Raw genomic sequence first — 16,315 nt, 5'->3', positions numbered from 1 at the left:
CAGCGTCATACAACTACGTTTAATAAGATTTGCTTATTAGTACAGAAAAAGGAAAAATTAAGGTGGAAACTACAAACTCTGAAGCAGTAGTAAGCATTAGCAGCATTGAGCTCCATGTTTTCAAATCACAGTTGTACTGCAAAAAGTTCAGACCAAGTCAACAATCTCAAAAGCCTCGCCAAGATAGAACCAGTGTTCAAGTCAGGAAATAAAAAACCTAGAAAATAAAAAAAAACACAGATGCCTTAGTTTAAAAAAAGAAAGTACATTTCAAAAGTAGTGGGATGTTTGTGGAAAAAAGCACATTACTATTTTTTTTTCATCTATTTTGAGATCACAACATGACGAGACCGACAGTGTTTACCTACCCAGAGAACGCCCATGAAGCAGAAGTGAATATACAGTATACTACCCAAGTCTAGTTACATGAAATACATACGTATATCTATAGAGAGGAATATATAAAATGGTTGCCATCATCCAGATCATCATCTTTTTCATTTGCACATACACTTTGTGTTATAGTTCAGGTATAAATTGTTTTGTTAAGTGAAAGAGAAACATAAAAAAAAGAAAGAAAAGGCCAGGAGAAAATACTCGATGGTATGGTGGTGAATAATACAGAGCCCTAGGAGAGAGAGAAGAGTCAGGAGTTGGTAGTAGCATCAGCTGTATAAACTGGTAGAAAAGGCCAGCCTGAAATAACATTCTCACATGAGCAATGAAGTCTCTTTTTTGGACAAAGACAGGACGTCAAAAACACTTCAGCTTAAAGAAAGTTTGACATATTGGGAAATATGCTTATTTCTGTCTTACTGACATAGGTGAAAATAGCAAACACTACTCTCATGTCTGTGCAGTAAATATGAAGCTTGAGCCTGAAGCCAGTTAGCTTAGCATTTAATATCGGAAAAGGCTGGTGTGTGAAACGACACATTTGGTTACATTTACAAAGGTCTTTGACAACAGAAGCTTAGTTTAGGAGAAAGACCGGAAAAAGGCTAGTGTATTAAACAAAGCACTGGGTTATGCCAAGGACTTAATCTTGGACAAAATGTATACTGCTCTCGACCAAGAAATACTCTGGCCTATAACCCCCTAACACTACTTGTTGCATTTAAACTTTAGGAAATTGACATGACAGGAATTTCTTCATTTCCGGTCTTGATGCTAGGCTAACTGTTTATGTTAGCTTAGCATAAACAGAGGAGACAGCGGTGGGAAACGATGCTGTCCAGGAATTAGCATACCGGCAGCCGTTTGTTGATGTTTTTGAGCATTGGCGGAGACCACGGGAGTTAGTTTTTCAGTGGAAGGTAAGATCATTTATTTGAATTTTAGTCGTTTTCCTTAGACATTTTTTTTTGTCTGAGGAAAAAGTTGACATTTCCGCCAGCTTCCTCTTTTTTTTCTGTCAGTATGCCTTTGCGTTCCCTGCAATAGCGTTATATTACCAGGTTGCTAGCTAATTAAACCGTTAGCCTTGGTGGCTTCTAGATGCCAAAATTAACATATACACATGTTCCAGCGTTCACGACGCTTAAACGCCATGTATGTCATGTACACTGATGCTAGGCTAAGTTAACTGTCTCATTTGTTTTTCTTTGCCAGTAGCGTTACGTAACCCGCTTGCTGGCTCACTAAATTGTTAGCCTCAGTGACTTTTAGATGCCGACAGCAACGTCCAACTAAAAAGTAACTGGAACGCCAAGCATTAACCAGGTGCTGATGCTAGGCTAAGCTAAAAGTCCGCTTGCTGTAGCTTTGCAGGGTCGGAAATTAACGTTTTTTGTCCAAACCAGCTACTCAATAGATAACCATTGTGTTTATGGCTTGTGAGTGACGCAAATCTGTCAGCCACTGGCACATTTTACCATAATTTAGCTTGTAGCTGGTGCTAATTTCCAACTCTGTATGTGTCTGTACAGATATGAGAGTAGTGTAAATCTTCTCATCTAACTCTTTGCAAGAAAGCAAAAAAGCACATTTCCCAGAAGTATTCCTCTTAGGCAGAAGATCAGAAAGGGGAAATGTGGTATTTTGAAAAATAAAATAGTACAGAAACAAAATAAAAAAATAGGGGAAGAATAAAACACACTTTAGACCATTAGCGCTTATGAATAATAACGATTCTATAGTTATACATGCTCTTCCCAAACTTTGTATATTACACAGTGAATCTCAACATTTACATTCATACTTAAATACAATCACACTGGTGCACTCTGCAGGGACTGAACCTACTACAAAGAGGAGGATGTGACATGGCTGTTTCTTTGAAATTGTTGAATATTTCACGTGAGGAAACAATGTTCTTCACTGCACAAAGTGAGGACCAGTTATTGTAGAGTTAGTGGTAACAGTAGCAGTAGTAGTAGTGTTGGAATAGCAGAAGCAATGTAAATGGTCAGTGGTGTTGTCCATCTTCTACAATTACATCACAACGTACTGCATGTATGCTCCATTCTGCCAGTTTTATTTTATTGCCCATTCATTTGTTTACATTGCGAATCACTTAAACATCACCAACCATTAATCTGCTGTTTGTGAATAGTTTGTTTTTTTTCTCTGTAGATCATTTTCACACTAATGTAAGCAACATCAGCGAGTTAACACATAAAGCTTAGCATTTCAAGAATCGAGACACTTTAGTAACAATATTACAAAGGTTGTTTTTTTTTCAGCTTCAAAAAATGAAAAAAAGTGAACAAACGAAAAAAATAAACTTTTAAAGAATTAGCATCACAAAATTAATTTATTCCAAGTAAAAATACAAAATAATATTAATGAACATTGACCAGATATGAAAGTCTCCCCCAGAAATAACTATTAATGGTTGAGAAATAAGTCTGTAAAGAAAAAATACGAAATAAAAATGAAAATATGTAAATATGTTTAAATTCTTTTCTTTTTTAGCAAAACTTTCTAAAAATAATGAAAATTTCTCAGTACAAAGGCTACATTACTACTGGAAGGTACTAGCAGGTAGAGTAGGTAAATACACAGTAGAAAATGATTTTAGTGAATCACAATGCTTGCAATGAAAATAATTCTGCAATAAAGATTTATGCCTCTTTTTCTTGTTTTCTTCTTTTCTACAAACAGTACAAACAGTATTGCACATTACAACAAAGAATCAAGGTTCTTAGCCTTAAAAAATGGGACTAATTCAAGTCTTGCGTGAATAGAAGGCCACCAGTCAATTGATGCACCTTGGGGGCTTTCGATCAAGTTACAGGTGAAAACACGTGTGTCTGTTTTGTGTTAAAAATAACATTCTTGTCTCTCTACCTCCAGCTGTTAAGCGACTCTCACAAGTCTCTTTTTAAATTTTTTCCTCCCCGACCACGTCAGGCTAACAAACCAGGGTTGCGTTGCTTTTTTTTTTTTTTTTTTTACAAAACAAAAGGGAGCACATACTTTTAGGAAACATAAAAAACTTCTCTTAAAAAAATAATGAACAGAAGATCTCTTTCACAACTCTGGTCAGCATAGTAAATGATTGATTATAAATATACAAAAATGTGGGAAATATGTTCAGTTTTCTCTCTGAGCACCTGATAGTTTTTTCCTTAAGAGCTCTTCTTGACCAATTTAACCAGTGGGACACTCACGCTAACTTCCACTGCAATAAAGTAGACTCTCATTAACTATGTCATTATATTAATTATAAAGCTCTAGCTCCTTCAGTTGTTGTCTTTTTTCAAAAAATAAATTCTTAAAATAAAAGCAAATAAGCATGAAAAAAATAAAAAAATCAACCATCTGTTAAATCATTTCTCTTGAAGAATTAAATTAATATATATTTTTTTCATCTGAATAAACTTACTTAGAAAATATCAGTTTCTCTCCTAATATATTTCAAAATTGAGGTATTGCAAAAGATCTTGTCAGTCAGAAAGCATGCTTTATCATCGCTTTTTTTTGTCTTTTAACAAAAACAACTGCTGACCGTCGAAAACTGTTCAGATACAAAGAGTAGTGCATAACAAATATCTATCATAGAGAAGGAACAAACATAGAAAACCTGTCTGGGTGGGGAAAGAAATGTCACAAAAACACCCAGAATTCACTTTCATAGGGATACTTATTATTACTCATGGTTAGCCTCGTCTTTTTTTTTCTATCAGTAAAAAAAGTATCTTCTGCTTAGTTTCAATTCATTATTCTTGGACAACAAAAACAACTATCCTAAAGCAAAAAAAAAAAAAAAACAGTTTGCGACTAAAACGAGAAAGAGGAAAAGGACTGCAGGGCGCCAGCACGGGACAATCACAACTTACGGACAAAAAAAACAAACAAAAAAAAAAAAACTAGGGGTTGGTGGTGGGGGGACGAAACACATTAATTTGCAATGATGTAGGATCCCGTTCGGATTGTCCACAAAACTGCTAAAACCAGTGTAACTTGGCCCCAGCACCCTTGACCCCCAAACTGGAGCCGCCCTGTTTTCAGCAGCCAATACTTAAGTTTCTATGCACCCCCCAAATCCTGCCCGCCCAATCCTGTTTGAACTGCCATAACCTTTTGATAAAAACTAAAAGATATATGTCCACCTTTTTTTCTTTTTTTTTTTAGCAGGTCCATTACTTCAAGCTTTGCAGGAAAAAAAATCTGGATAAATATGGTAACCCCAGCTTGCACATCTGCATGTTCTGGCAATGCCATTCCCCTGTTCCCACCCGTCCCACCCACCCCAGCCATGTAGTGAGAGCATGTGCAGAGCTCAGTTTATCAACCTCAAGTCTCCAGTAGCTTCATTTTATCCCACCCCGAATTCTTCCTCCCAGCTTTTTTTCCTCATCTAATCGACTGCACCTTCAGCCCCTCTGCAGGAGGCCTGATATTCGCTCCGCGTGTTAGGTGGTCTGTCAACACGCGAGCTCTTTGGTTGCATTCCGAGACGTAAACGTGCGCTTTTTGCCGACGGTGGAACAAATCAAAAAGGAAAAAAAGACCTCAGTTCTCAGTTTAAGCTCACATTGTTGCGTCTTCTCTTCAGATCAGACTGTGTGTAGGCCTGTTTGTGTGCGTAAGAAAGACAGCCGTCCGTGTGTGTGTGTGTGTGTGTGTGTTTATGTGTGTGTCGAGAGGCTTCTGTGTTTACTGGTGCAAGTGTGTGTACAAGAGAACATATATACGTGTGCATACACTAGTTATGAAGTTTCACAGGACTTCTATGTCGGACATTAACGACAGTTAAAGCGAATCACAGTTCTAGGCATACTCAGACCTAACTACATACGGTATAAAAAATTGCACAATTATATCAACAATCACTGCAAAAAAGTACTTCACCTATCATAGACAGTTTTGAATGGTAATCCTACATTTAATTTGATTGGTGACTATTATTTTTTTTCCCCACTGTCATCTGGATGTGTTGCTGCCTGTTTGTGTGCAGGAAGCGTCTGCTCTGGCCGCCCGACCAGCGACATCGAGCCGCCATGATTCCTCTGACAAGTCATCCCTGTTTCTGTCCAGTTTCGTGCGAGTCGAAGGTACGTCTATAGTGTGTTGTGCAAACATGGGCAGAATCGAATAGTAGACATGATACTGAAAAGTCTATTGCATGCAGCAACCTGATTGAAATAAACATGCAGTTAGGGGCGACCCACCCCGACCCCCACAAAAGGTAGCCATCGTTGTTTAGGGGCGCCCCCTCCCCCTGTGATAGCTCGTCGTTCTCCAACACCAGGTGCTTCTTGTGATCTGTTATTATTTTACACCCTAGCCTGAATAAAGTACTTATGGTATCTGTTTATACCATGGATTTAGCAGCAAAGCTATTGCAGCATTACATTTACATAACACTAAAAAATAATGTTATTATAAAAATAAAGACCTAGAAATCAAAAAAGCAAACTAATCTGATTGCGCATATGAGGTATTAATATTTTCAGAGTCAAAATTGAGAGCGAATAAAGCCGTGTTATTTTTTACTCCGGGCGATACGGGCCCACACTACTGGAAAGCTGTTAAATCTTGCTACATCTTATGCCACCTATTTCTGTATGCATTAATTTCATTTGCCTTTGGTAATTCTTTTTTTTAGTAGGGGCAATATATAACTACAGCTCTTGAAAATAAGTGCATGCTCCTTTTACATAAAATTTAAATTATCTATATATGTATAGATAGGTACAAAACAAAAAATATATACTTTTTTAAAATATTTGTATGGTCCCACCTCTGTGTCAGTGAGGAGGGGTCCCACAGGACGTACCACACTGCCCAGTCAACACAACGGGGAACTGAAAATTAGCCTGGTGTCTAACATACCATCCTGTGTGTGTGTGTGTTTAGCAAGATTTTGTGCCAAAGTGCAAATTCTAGGCTGATAGACTTTCGCATTTCATTTCCCCACAATGCTTCATCAGAGGGGAACCATAGACAATGAGTTCAGAGCCGTGTGGCATGAAGACAGTCCCATGTATTTGACGGTATCCTTTTTGCTTTTTTTATGAGGTGTTTGTGGGGAGCAGGGTGGAGTAGGTGGGGCTATGGGAGGGGTTGCAGCGCTGTCCCGGCCTGTAGTGTAGGAGGGGCGCAGGAGGTTTTTTTAGGGGGTCGGGTGTGGGTTTACCGGGGCAGGGCTGACTCGTGTACCCCCCTCAGCTCCAGCGGAAGGACACGTGTCGAGGGCGGTCGCCCCCCTCCTTCACCAGTGGCTTGTGAAACTCTCGGCCGGCCCGCGAGTGGATGCTGGCCCAGCAGTACTCGCAGTAGTACTGCAGACATGTGACGTTGGCACAGAAGAAGGGGGCGAACTTCCCCCCACAGCGTGCCCCCTGGCACTCATCACACATCTGGTCGTCCAGGACGTACGGCTTCACCTCCACCTAGGAAAAAGGAGAACGAGAGGTTTAGTTTATCCTCATTCACCGATCAAAATGTGTTCAACTGCAGTACAATTAGTCCCCGAATTTGACAAATGTGGATTTTCACCCATTAGGGGTGTCAGTTTAGCCCAACACCCATTAACTAACTGGTTCATTTGTAAGAACTAGAATAACCGCCTTGTAGTTATATGCCTCTGCAAATCAGTCAAATTGCATGTCTGTGAAAACATGGATGCTTCGCACACATCTTCCTCCCAGCAGCACAGAAAATGAGAAGGATGCAAGGTCACAGTGACCTTGACCTTTGACCACAAAAGTCAAATCATTGGACGTTTGTGTTAAAGTTAACAAAATTTCCTCAACACATTTTTTAAATATCGTGTTCCGTTTGTTAAGTCCAGATGAAGGCTTATGCCAGATTTGAAGAAATTCCCTCAAAGGGCTCTTTAAATCTTGTGTTTTTGAGAGAGGGATGGACGGACGGACGGACAACCTGAAAACATAATGCCTCTAGCTACAACTATCCCTGGCTCGGAGGCATAAAAACGCAAAATGACGTGAAATACAAGATGTGATGTGATGTGTAATGTCTAATTTTATTTTATGTTATCTTATTTTGTGTTGGCTTTGCTTGCTGGGTAACTGCATTAACATGTAGAAACTAATGTCCACTGCCCATAGTCCAGTTTCCACTGGTTAACTAACATAAGCCTTCGATGCTCTGCACCACCGCGGTAGGGTAGGAGCTATGTAGTGGCACCTTTCATTCAATGATCACTGCCGGTAACGCCATCTGTGTGGGTTGACACCCCTAATTCCCTTATTTACATTATTACAGGAAAATTATATTTGGAAAAAAGTGGATTATTTAACTGTTATCTTCTATTTTATGCCGGACTAAGTCACTGTAGAACCAAAGCAAATTGTATGTAAATGTGCTGAAAAAGCAGCTGAGATTTTCCACGTGTGTTGGCTCCTCAAGCCATTATTCACCAGCCCCATGACAAACTTGTGCAATTTTTCTAAAATAAAACCACGCTACATTGAGGCAGGTATCCCTCCATCCACCAGTGAAATGAGTTTGACCACTAAGCCCAGAGACAAGAAATGGGAGCTTGGTCGCCATGGAGACGCCTCAGTGCATGAGAAGGCAGGGGTGGATGCTAACCTTGTTATAGCGTGGCCACAAAATGAAAGGTTATTAAATCCTTCAACAGTAGGAGAATGTCCCTCTCAGCTAAACTCTGCAACGGCCACAGTGCAACCTGTGAGCAACAACCTAACACAAGACAAATAAGGAGGAGGAGGACAGGCAGAGAGGACAATGCTGCCATGCTATTAAGTACCAATATCACCTCAGTGGACATGGAGCTGACCGGAGGTAATGAGCTTCTAGGTCCTATCATCAGGAGCCATTTACAGTTAATGGAATTGTGGATGTTGAAGGCAAGAAAAGAGAAAATGAGGAAGAAAAAACAGACATCCTTGGTCTAAACTAAAACTAAGAGAGACTCTCAAGCATGTGCTGCCCTCCTTGTTGACATGAGAATGTCACAAACATTTTAGCAAAACTAATGCCAGTTTAAACAGCAGGGTTTACCTGACCATTATAAAACCTAGGAGCAGCAATTCTTCCTTTTTTTTTCTCTGCGCACACCTACTTGGTGAATTTGAAGAAAAACAAAACAATGCTGCGTACGCTTGGAGTGAAAGAAGCACAGTCCTGATAGCCTTAAGCTCGCCAACTTGCAGCACTGAACCAAAAAGTCCTTCGTTTGTAGTTTTCCCCTCTAATAACTTCATCTTCCACTCCATAAATGCACCAGAAAATCACCCGACTCCCAGGCCCTCCTCCAGGTTACGGAGGTAACTGCAGTGTTCCTGAAATTTAGCTCTTACTTCACATTAAACTAGTCTGTTGGTCGCAAGAACTTACTTTCTTGTATGTATGTACAGTTGTTAATTACTTTTTTAAAAATATGTTAAATACTAATTTTCTTATGCTAATATATGAATATTATTATGAATTCAAACTTAAGGATCTATGCTATTATACAGTCATTATATTAGTGTATCGTTCATAGCAATTATTTCTGGGACATTATATTGACCAATAAAACTTGTTGGTTATCATGACAGGCCTAGATAACGATTATTTATATATTTTTTTCTCTTTTTGCTGATCATTATGACAGCAACTTGATTCTTTGAGAAAAAAATCTTTTTAAAAAGCTTAAAGGGTGTTCTTTTGTGTCTATTTGAAATTTTTGTTCACAGCCTTTATTGCATTTATAAAAGTTACTTTCTTTAACTTTGTTTGAGCACTGTTTGTATTCCGTACAGCTCCAGTCATAATAAAGACACCCTAAACCCCCACTGCAGATCGATGGTGATAGCTGAGGTGGGGCGGACTGCCCCGCCCTACAGAGGCTCGACCTCCTGGCTGACAACCAGTCTCTCTTGGTCACGATCTGTCCCGCTGCAATTGGTCGGCGTGCTTAAAATAACCAGGCTGAAGCACAGCCTAAGTGGATATACATGTATAGGGAACTACTATAATTAAACCAACCCAGTGTGTCTGCAACTTGAAACATCTGTCGGGACTCCGGCAGCCAAAGGCTGTAGTGATTGCACAGCCGGGCCTGGCCCTCCGTTATTGTAGGCTGCGCTGAGTCTGAAAAGCCGGCTGTAATGAATGCTCAGATACATGGGAGAGGGCTCGGGCAGAGTTCAGCTCTGCAGCGTGCCATAGGAATGACTGAAAACCTCAGCTGTGGTGGAGACTCTGCTTCCTTTCAGAGGAAGGATTGTTGTGAATGAAGTGCATGAACTCCCTCACCCTTTTGTCTATGTCATTGTGCTGCAGCTGAACGAAGCGAGCGCTGATGGCAGCGATGTAGCTCTGCTGATTGGAGAACGCCACGCGGCCGGCTCCCTTCGGGTATTTGAGCTCTGGGTCTGTGTCGATGCCAGCGTAGCAAACACCTCCGTACAGCCGGTCCATGATCATAGCGAGCTCCACTGGAGAGAAGAAGGAAAGAAAAGATGAGGGAGAGAGATGATTACTGCTGCAGCCAGTCCTCTTACGAGTTTTTGTGGGTTAAAGACTATTTTGGCATTTCTTTTGTCCTCATACTGAAAGCCTTCAGCCACTCTTGAAAACTAAGAAAAAGGTTTAACCTGGATCTTCTGTGACTGACGCTGCTATTAAGTGACGTAAAAATCTACCCTACTGCACTATTCATCAGAGCAGCAGTCTCAGACTGCTGGTATAATTAGTAGGGGTCACATTGCAGAGCAGCCAGCGATGTTCATCCCAAGAACAGAAAGACTGAGCCTTCCATTACACCATGAATTCTTAACATGACGACCACTTGGCTCGCTTCCTGGAAACCCAAGTAGAGGATTGCTTTCTCATAGGGAGAACTTTCATTATAGCTTCCAGCCTCCGCGCTCTGTGCCAGCCAATGTTATGAAGCCAATTTAGAGGCTTTTGGGGGATTGCAAAAAAAAAAAAAAAAGATATTCCATTCATATTAGTTAGTTACCTGCACGCAGGGGCCGTGGTACCCCCCCTACAAAGATGGTCTTGCGGGGGTCCAGAGGCTGGGAGCCGTCCATGACAAAGTCACTGTCGCTCAGGTTCCAGGGACGGATCTGGACCTGGATAAGAAAAGAGGAAGAAACATTTTGATAATTTAAAGGCGTACTTCCTGTAATTTTTTTGCCGTGCTAGCAGCACCATTCTTTTGGTTATACCATGGTCTGGGTAAATGCTCTTTTCCAATTGGCTGCAGCGTCACTGTTATAAACAAGTAGTTCCAGTGAAACTCTGTTTACCATTCAAAATTAAAGTGCTGATAACTTTAGATTTTAAATTTTGCAATAGGCATAAAAATATAAATGAATGTTCTTACTTCTTATTTCTTTGGCCATGGTATAAGTAGGATAATGCCCTTCAAAGGTGTCCATTATCAAGTTTTAATGGCCATCACAGAGGCAACCGTTTCCACATCAGCCATTAAAAACTGCTGATGTACACATTGTCAGACACAAGCACTATCCCTTACTTAGTCCAGCGCTTGGGTTCAAACTGAAAAATCTCAACAACTTTTGCATGGATCGTCCTGAAATTCTATAGTCATTCAAGGTCCCCAGAGGATGAATCCCAATGACTTCAGTGATCCCCTGACCTTTTATCTTGTAACATCATCAGATCAAAATTTCAATTTGTCTACTGACATTCCCATCAGCCTTAGCTGTACTTTTTTTTAGCACTAAATAACAAATATTAGCATGTTAACATGCTAAAATAAGATGGTAAACATAATATCTGTTGCTAAAAATACTATTCCTGAAATTCTCAACTTTACAGCAGAAGTAAACATGTTAGCAGCCTGGTACAAAAAGTGTTTTAGTCTCCATAGCTTATCTCCTCATTCATAACAACTACACAGGAGGTGATCTTATTTATTTTTTAATATAAAACACTTTTTTGCTTTTTATTAAGGCTTTTAGCCTTATGCCCATAATTAAGAGCATGTCTGCTTTGAGTGATAGGCTCCCTGCTAGGCGTCACTTTAGCTAATTTAGCTTAGCTTTAACTTGAAACTTCAAAACAAGAGTCCACAAGCCAAAGGGAACATCACAGTGGCAACGTTATTCATTATTTTTATACAGTCTATGCCTGCTACACATAACAAGGTATGCATAATTATTGCTAGTGTGTTTTCATGTTGATGTTAGCATTGAACTCATAGCACCAATCTGCAAAGGTACAGACTCACAGACTCTTAGTCCTTTGGTTATATATTTCAAATGTTTTCCTTTTTTAGTGTACAATTTATTATTGGATTTTAACTACCTGAATCAAAAATTGTGTCTCCTAAAAAAAAGAAATGCGCAGTAGAACAGGTGGGGGAACATGGTGACAATGTTCAGACATAAATCTTCACATCGATGTCTGCTGCTTACCGGTTTGTCTTTGATGGTGGGACTGGACACACACAGGTAGAGCTTTCCGTCTTCCTCGATGCAAGCATCGATCAAGGCCTGGACAGAAGTCTCTTCCTGGAAGAGCAGGAAGGCGTAGCCTGGAAAATGGACCAAAAAGGGGTTTAAGGAACTCCAAAATATATTTTCTAAAAAATAATAAATCTGTTACATGTAACAGTCATACTGTTGTGACCATGATGCTTTGAACTGTCCTCTGGGTAGAGACATTTGCGCATTTTCTACAGCTTCTACATTGTACAAGTCAAAATCCCAGGACTAAGCCCCGTACTTTTCTCCCTGTAGTTATTCATAGTTTCAGACAACTTCGTCTTCGCACAGGCGTATGACCTTGTGGCCTGTTCTTCTGTCCTCATTTGCCTCGCCTGCCTCAATAAGACGCTCTGCAGTCGGCAGCTCGCTGTCTGTGCTGCTTCAGATTAAATGGCTGAGAGTGCTCCACTTCTAAAATCGACCAGCCTGACACACCGCAGCCCTCTTTGAGAGTGGGTTCAGGTAGAGAGAGGCAGAAAGCAATTCACAGTCGGTCTGTACTATTGAATTATTTAGCATTGAGAGCAGAGACCTTATCCAAGGTCAGAGCTATTAAGCTGTTTCGGGTGGGACAAAAACCCCCCAGCTCATTCGGGCACATCCATCACACAATGCTACAGGGTTCGACGAGCAATAGGAATCTGATTGATGCTGAGAAACAAGAGCCCAGAACCACTTTTTGACAGCCAAATAATAGAAACCCACTAAGCCAAAATAGACAAAGCGGAGTATATTCACAACGCAATCAAAAAGCAGAAGATATTGGTGCACACGGTCTTCTCTGAATTGGGTTGTAAATTATTGCTCTACTTATGTTAGCAGAGGCCCAGCACCACCTGTGGCACCCATGAGTCAGGGGAATATGAGCTGCTGTCTGAGTGGAGCAAGTGGGGATTGGCAGATCTGCACAAGCGCACACAATAGTGTCTCTCAAGACTACACCAAAAGCCACCATGTGGTCCGTTATCTCTGGAAAAGCCTGCTTTCATAAAACTGTCTCTTAGTATCCCCTTCACTCACACACACACACACCCACACACATACACTCACACATATGCATTTATGTGGACAAATGCAAAAGTGAAAACGGCACAGAGGAATGTGCAACTGTCATGTTTCACTTCTAACATTCCTGAGAGGAACTGCTGCAGATATGAGATGACGGGAAAGGAAAAGAGGAGCCTGACTCGGCAGACCCAGTCAACTGTGGCATGTGCATAGGTCTGAGTGAGAGTGCGTATCAGGACAGGAAGGGTGTGAGCGTGTACTTCTGTAGAAAGGGTGAGTGGAAAAAAAGAAAAGGAGCATCTAAGGTGGAATGGAAAAAAAGCAGGTGCGTAAGCAGGCACGTGTCCTCAAAACAGCCCCTGCTCTGAAGGCAGCCTTTTGTCTCTGTGTGACTGTGTACGTGTGTGTCGTGTATCCTCATGACGCATGTGACGTGTGTCCTGTCACAATGATGTCAGAGTGATGGTAACTATGTCTTTCCGACAGTTTTAAAAAAGATAATTATTTTATGGGGCCTTTTCCCTTTAATATATAGGATAGTTTGAGAGCGACAGGAAGGTTGAGACAGAGAAGGGGGGACGACACGCAGCAAAGGGCCACAGGCTGGACTGGAGCCTGAGGCATATGGGGGCGCACACTCTACCCTGTGAGCTAGAGGTCGCCTCACAGTAGACAGTTTTGTAGGTCAGCAAATCTCATGGTTTGTGTGAACACAGTTTATTGGACAAATGTAAAATAGGATCTAAATCAGCATTTCTAATGAAAAAAAACCTAAACCTAATCGAAATAGAGCTTAAATTTAGAATATAACAGCAACTACTTTTGTACTTGTTTTTTTTTTCTTTTTTTTCCTGGCAATTGTATTCAGCCTTCAAAAATCATAAAAGTTGTGTTCATTTGTGAAGATGATCTTGTTGAACCAAATGTGTTTGTATCAAAAATGTTCATTTAAATCCAATGGAAAAATCCCATAGGCTTTTTAACGAGGGAACCATGGCGACGTTAACTTTCGTCTCAACCTACATTAAAACGTCATTCCTGGAGCACTCTATTCACAGCCTAAAATAAAAAAATAATCACCGTAATTACATCAATTATAGCCTGTTAAGTACTTCTTAAGGTACATAAAAAGATATTTAATATATTATAATAATGGCAACAACGACAGTAAGAAAAAGAAAGGCAGTGAGTACGGAGACGCAGGTTTGTGTGTCCTCTGGAGGACAAAAACATGATCACACAGTGATAGCAGCATCATGTATTATGTGTCCCTTTTGGGTCAATATCAGATTCTTCCCCATGCTAACACATTAGCATACACACTGTTGAATTATTGCTTGCTTCTTGTGTTGCAGAGTAACCACAGAGGCTCTTACTAATTAAAAGTTTTTAGCGGTTGTTATCAGGAGCCTTGTAGAGTCAAGTAACAGGCTAATAACCTCGGGGGGGCTATAAATGTTTTTTCGAATAACAAGCTGTACCGCTGTGGGCAAAACAATAATATTCACAATGCAAAACTAATTGCAATCAGCTGCTTTAAGTGACCCGCTTAATCTCTGTCTCTTTGTAATTGGTCGACACCGAGCCGACTCCCCTCTGGACCAGCCTCAGAAAACACACAATTAGACTCGACATAAAGAGGATTTTGTGCACCGTCATCTTTCTCCAAGCGCCTCGTCATCACCCGACATAAGACCCCTGTCTCTGTGTTGCCGGGTTACATAAAGAGGGTTTGTCATCGGGAGAAATCATGTGGTTTAGCACTGACATCCCCCCTCAGAGAAAAAAACAACTGCAGTCTTGCACAAAAAAACAGCATGAAAAGGCAGAGCAAGCCAGCAGCTCGTACAGTCTGAAGGAGGGAACAACGTGTTCCATGACCCAGGGCAGGAGAGAGAGAGAAACGAAGGAGGGGGAGAAGGAGGAGTGAGACAGATGGAAAGAGAGTGGGAAAAAAAGTGAGAAAAGGTAGGGAGAGAAGGAGCAAAGCAGCATGAATGAGTGCCATACAAACAGAGAGTTTAAAAATACACGGGAGGATCATGGGGACAGAAGCAAAGCAGAGAGTACTTTAAAATATAGTAATGGAGCTTGATAGGAAGTTACAAAACTGATGCAAGAGGCCTGGAAAGTCAGACACCTTTTCCATATGTGACACTCAATTTGACAGTAAAAGCCCCGTGTTAACTTCCGTGACATCTCTCAAACCTGTCGGGGCAAAATGAAATTTACAAGCGAAAACATCTAACCTCCTGGCAAACTTCATGTCAAATAGAAATCTGTGTTATCAGGGTTCAGAGTTTAAGAATTCTAAAAGTAGCTCTTTGCTACTTCAGTGCTCTGATATTTAATCTGAATGGTGCTGAGGATCTGTCTTTTTCCATCAGCCCTGCGCACTGCAGAGGCTTACACCACGGGAGGAAAGCGCAGATCTGCAGTGGCTCGTGCCTGAGATTTATAGGGCTTTTTGTTGCCGAGCTCCCCGAACTGTTTAGGGAGGAAGGGAATACGTACACCCGCAGCATTTTCCAACCTAAACAGCGCTGTTTACAGACAAACGATAGGCAGAGTGCCTCGGTGGCTGTGCAGACAACCCAATGACCTCATGAAGGACAGAGTCTTTCCTGTAACGGAGGCCAGCAGTTTGACTCATATGGAGACAAACAAGTTACCTCAACAGCAACCTAAAGACTTTTTCAAATTTCCATAAAACATAAAGACACTAAACTGCTGCTGTTTCTCTTACTTAACCAGCTAACTGCTACCTTTAAAAGACATTAGGCTAGGCTTTGCTAGCTGTTTCCCTGTTTTTTTTTTCCCTAAGCTAACTTGCTGCCGAAGGAAAGTATGACATTTTGGGAAATACACTTGATCCCCTTCTTACCAATAGTTAGCTTTGACTCTTTCATCCTGTATGTTATCTACATGTAGCTGGTTAGCTTAGCACAGAAACAGGGAGACACAGGTAGCCTGGCTGACCCTAGGGGTTGAAAAATATGGCTAGCAGTTCTCTTTCACTAATGTACACATTACTGTATAGATAGCTTGCTGTTCCCCGGTTTTCAGTCTATGCACTAAGCTAACAGGCATGAGAGTGGTATCGATTCTGACTAGATGGGAGACAGGTATTAATTGAATAGTCTGACTTTATGGAAATACACATATTCACCTCCTTGCCAAGAATTAACTTTGACTCTTCCTCAAAAACAGTGTGTTAGGGCTCAGTGCCAAACAACTTTTAGAAAATGCTCTCAGTAACTTTTTGGTAAAATGGCCTTAATGGCCTAAAAATACACTGCTGGGTAAGAGTAATGCACTGGTATCAGGCGCAAGCTGACACTTTACTTTATCCACATACCACAGTAGTGTAGATGTCCCACATTGCTATCCTCTACTCTCCATACCTCATCAGCTGAGAG

General features: G+C 40.9%; 1 protein-coding gene across 6 annotated transcripts in view; it reads right to left on the bottom strand.

Annotated features, from left to right (window-relative positions):
* Positions 1-2,455: 2,455 nt before the first annotated feature.
* Positions 2,456-16,315, bottom strand: part of cpeb3 (cytoplasmic polyadenylation element binding protein 3) — a 48,628-nt gene continuing 34,768 nt past the window's right edge. For all 6 annotated transcript variants that reach the window (XM_042501580.1, XM_042501574.1, XM_042501575.1 and 3 more), the window contains 4 exons: positions 11,817-11,935; positions 10,391-10,505; positions 9,682-9,863; positions 2,456-6,842 (listed from right to left, as the gene is read on the bottom strand). In XM_042501580.1, the coding sequence (XP_042357514.1) occupies positions 6,615-6,842; positions 9,682-9,863; positions 10,391-10,505; positions 11,817-11,935 (644 nt within the window). In that variant the 3' untranslated portion in view covers positions 2,456-6,614. The remainder of the gene's footprint in view (positions 6,843-9,681; positions 9,864-10,390; positions 10,506-11,816; positions 11,936-16,315) is intronic.

This window comes from Plectropomus leopardus, chromosome 15 (genome assembly GCF_008729295.1).
Source record: "Plectropomus leopardus isolate mb chromosome 15, YSFRI_Pleo_2.0, whole genome shotgun sequence".
Classification (NCBI taxonomy): domain Eukaryota; kingdom Metazoa; phylum Chordata; class Actinopteri; order Perciformes; family Serranidae; genus Plectropomus; species Plectropomus leopardus.
This window is presented reverse-complemented; position numbering and strand designations above follow the sequence as displayed.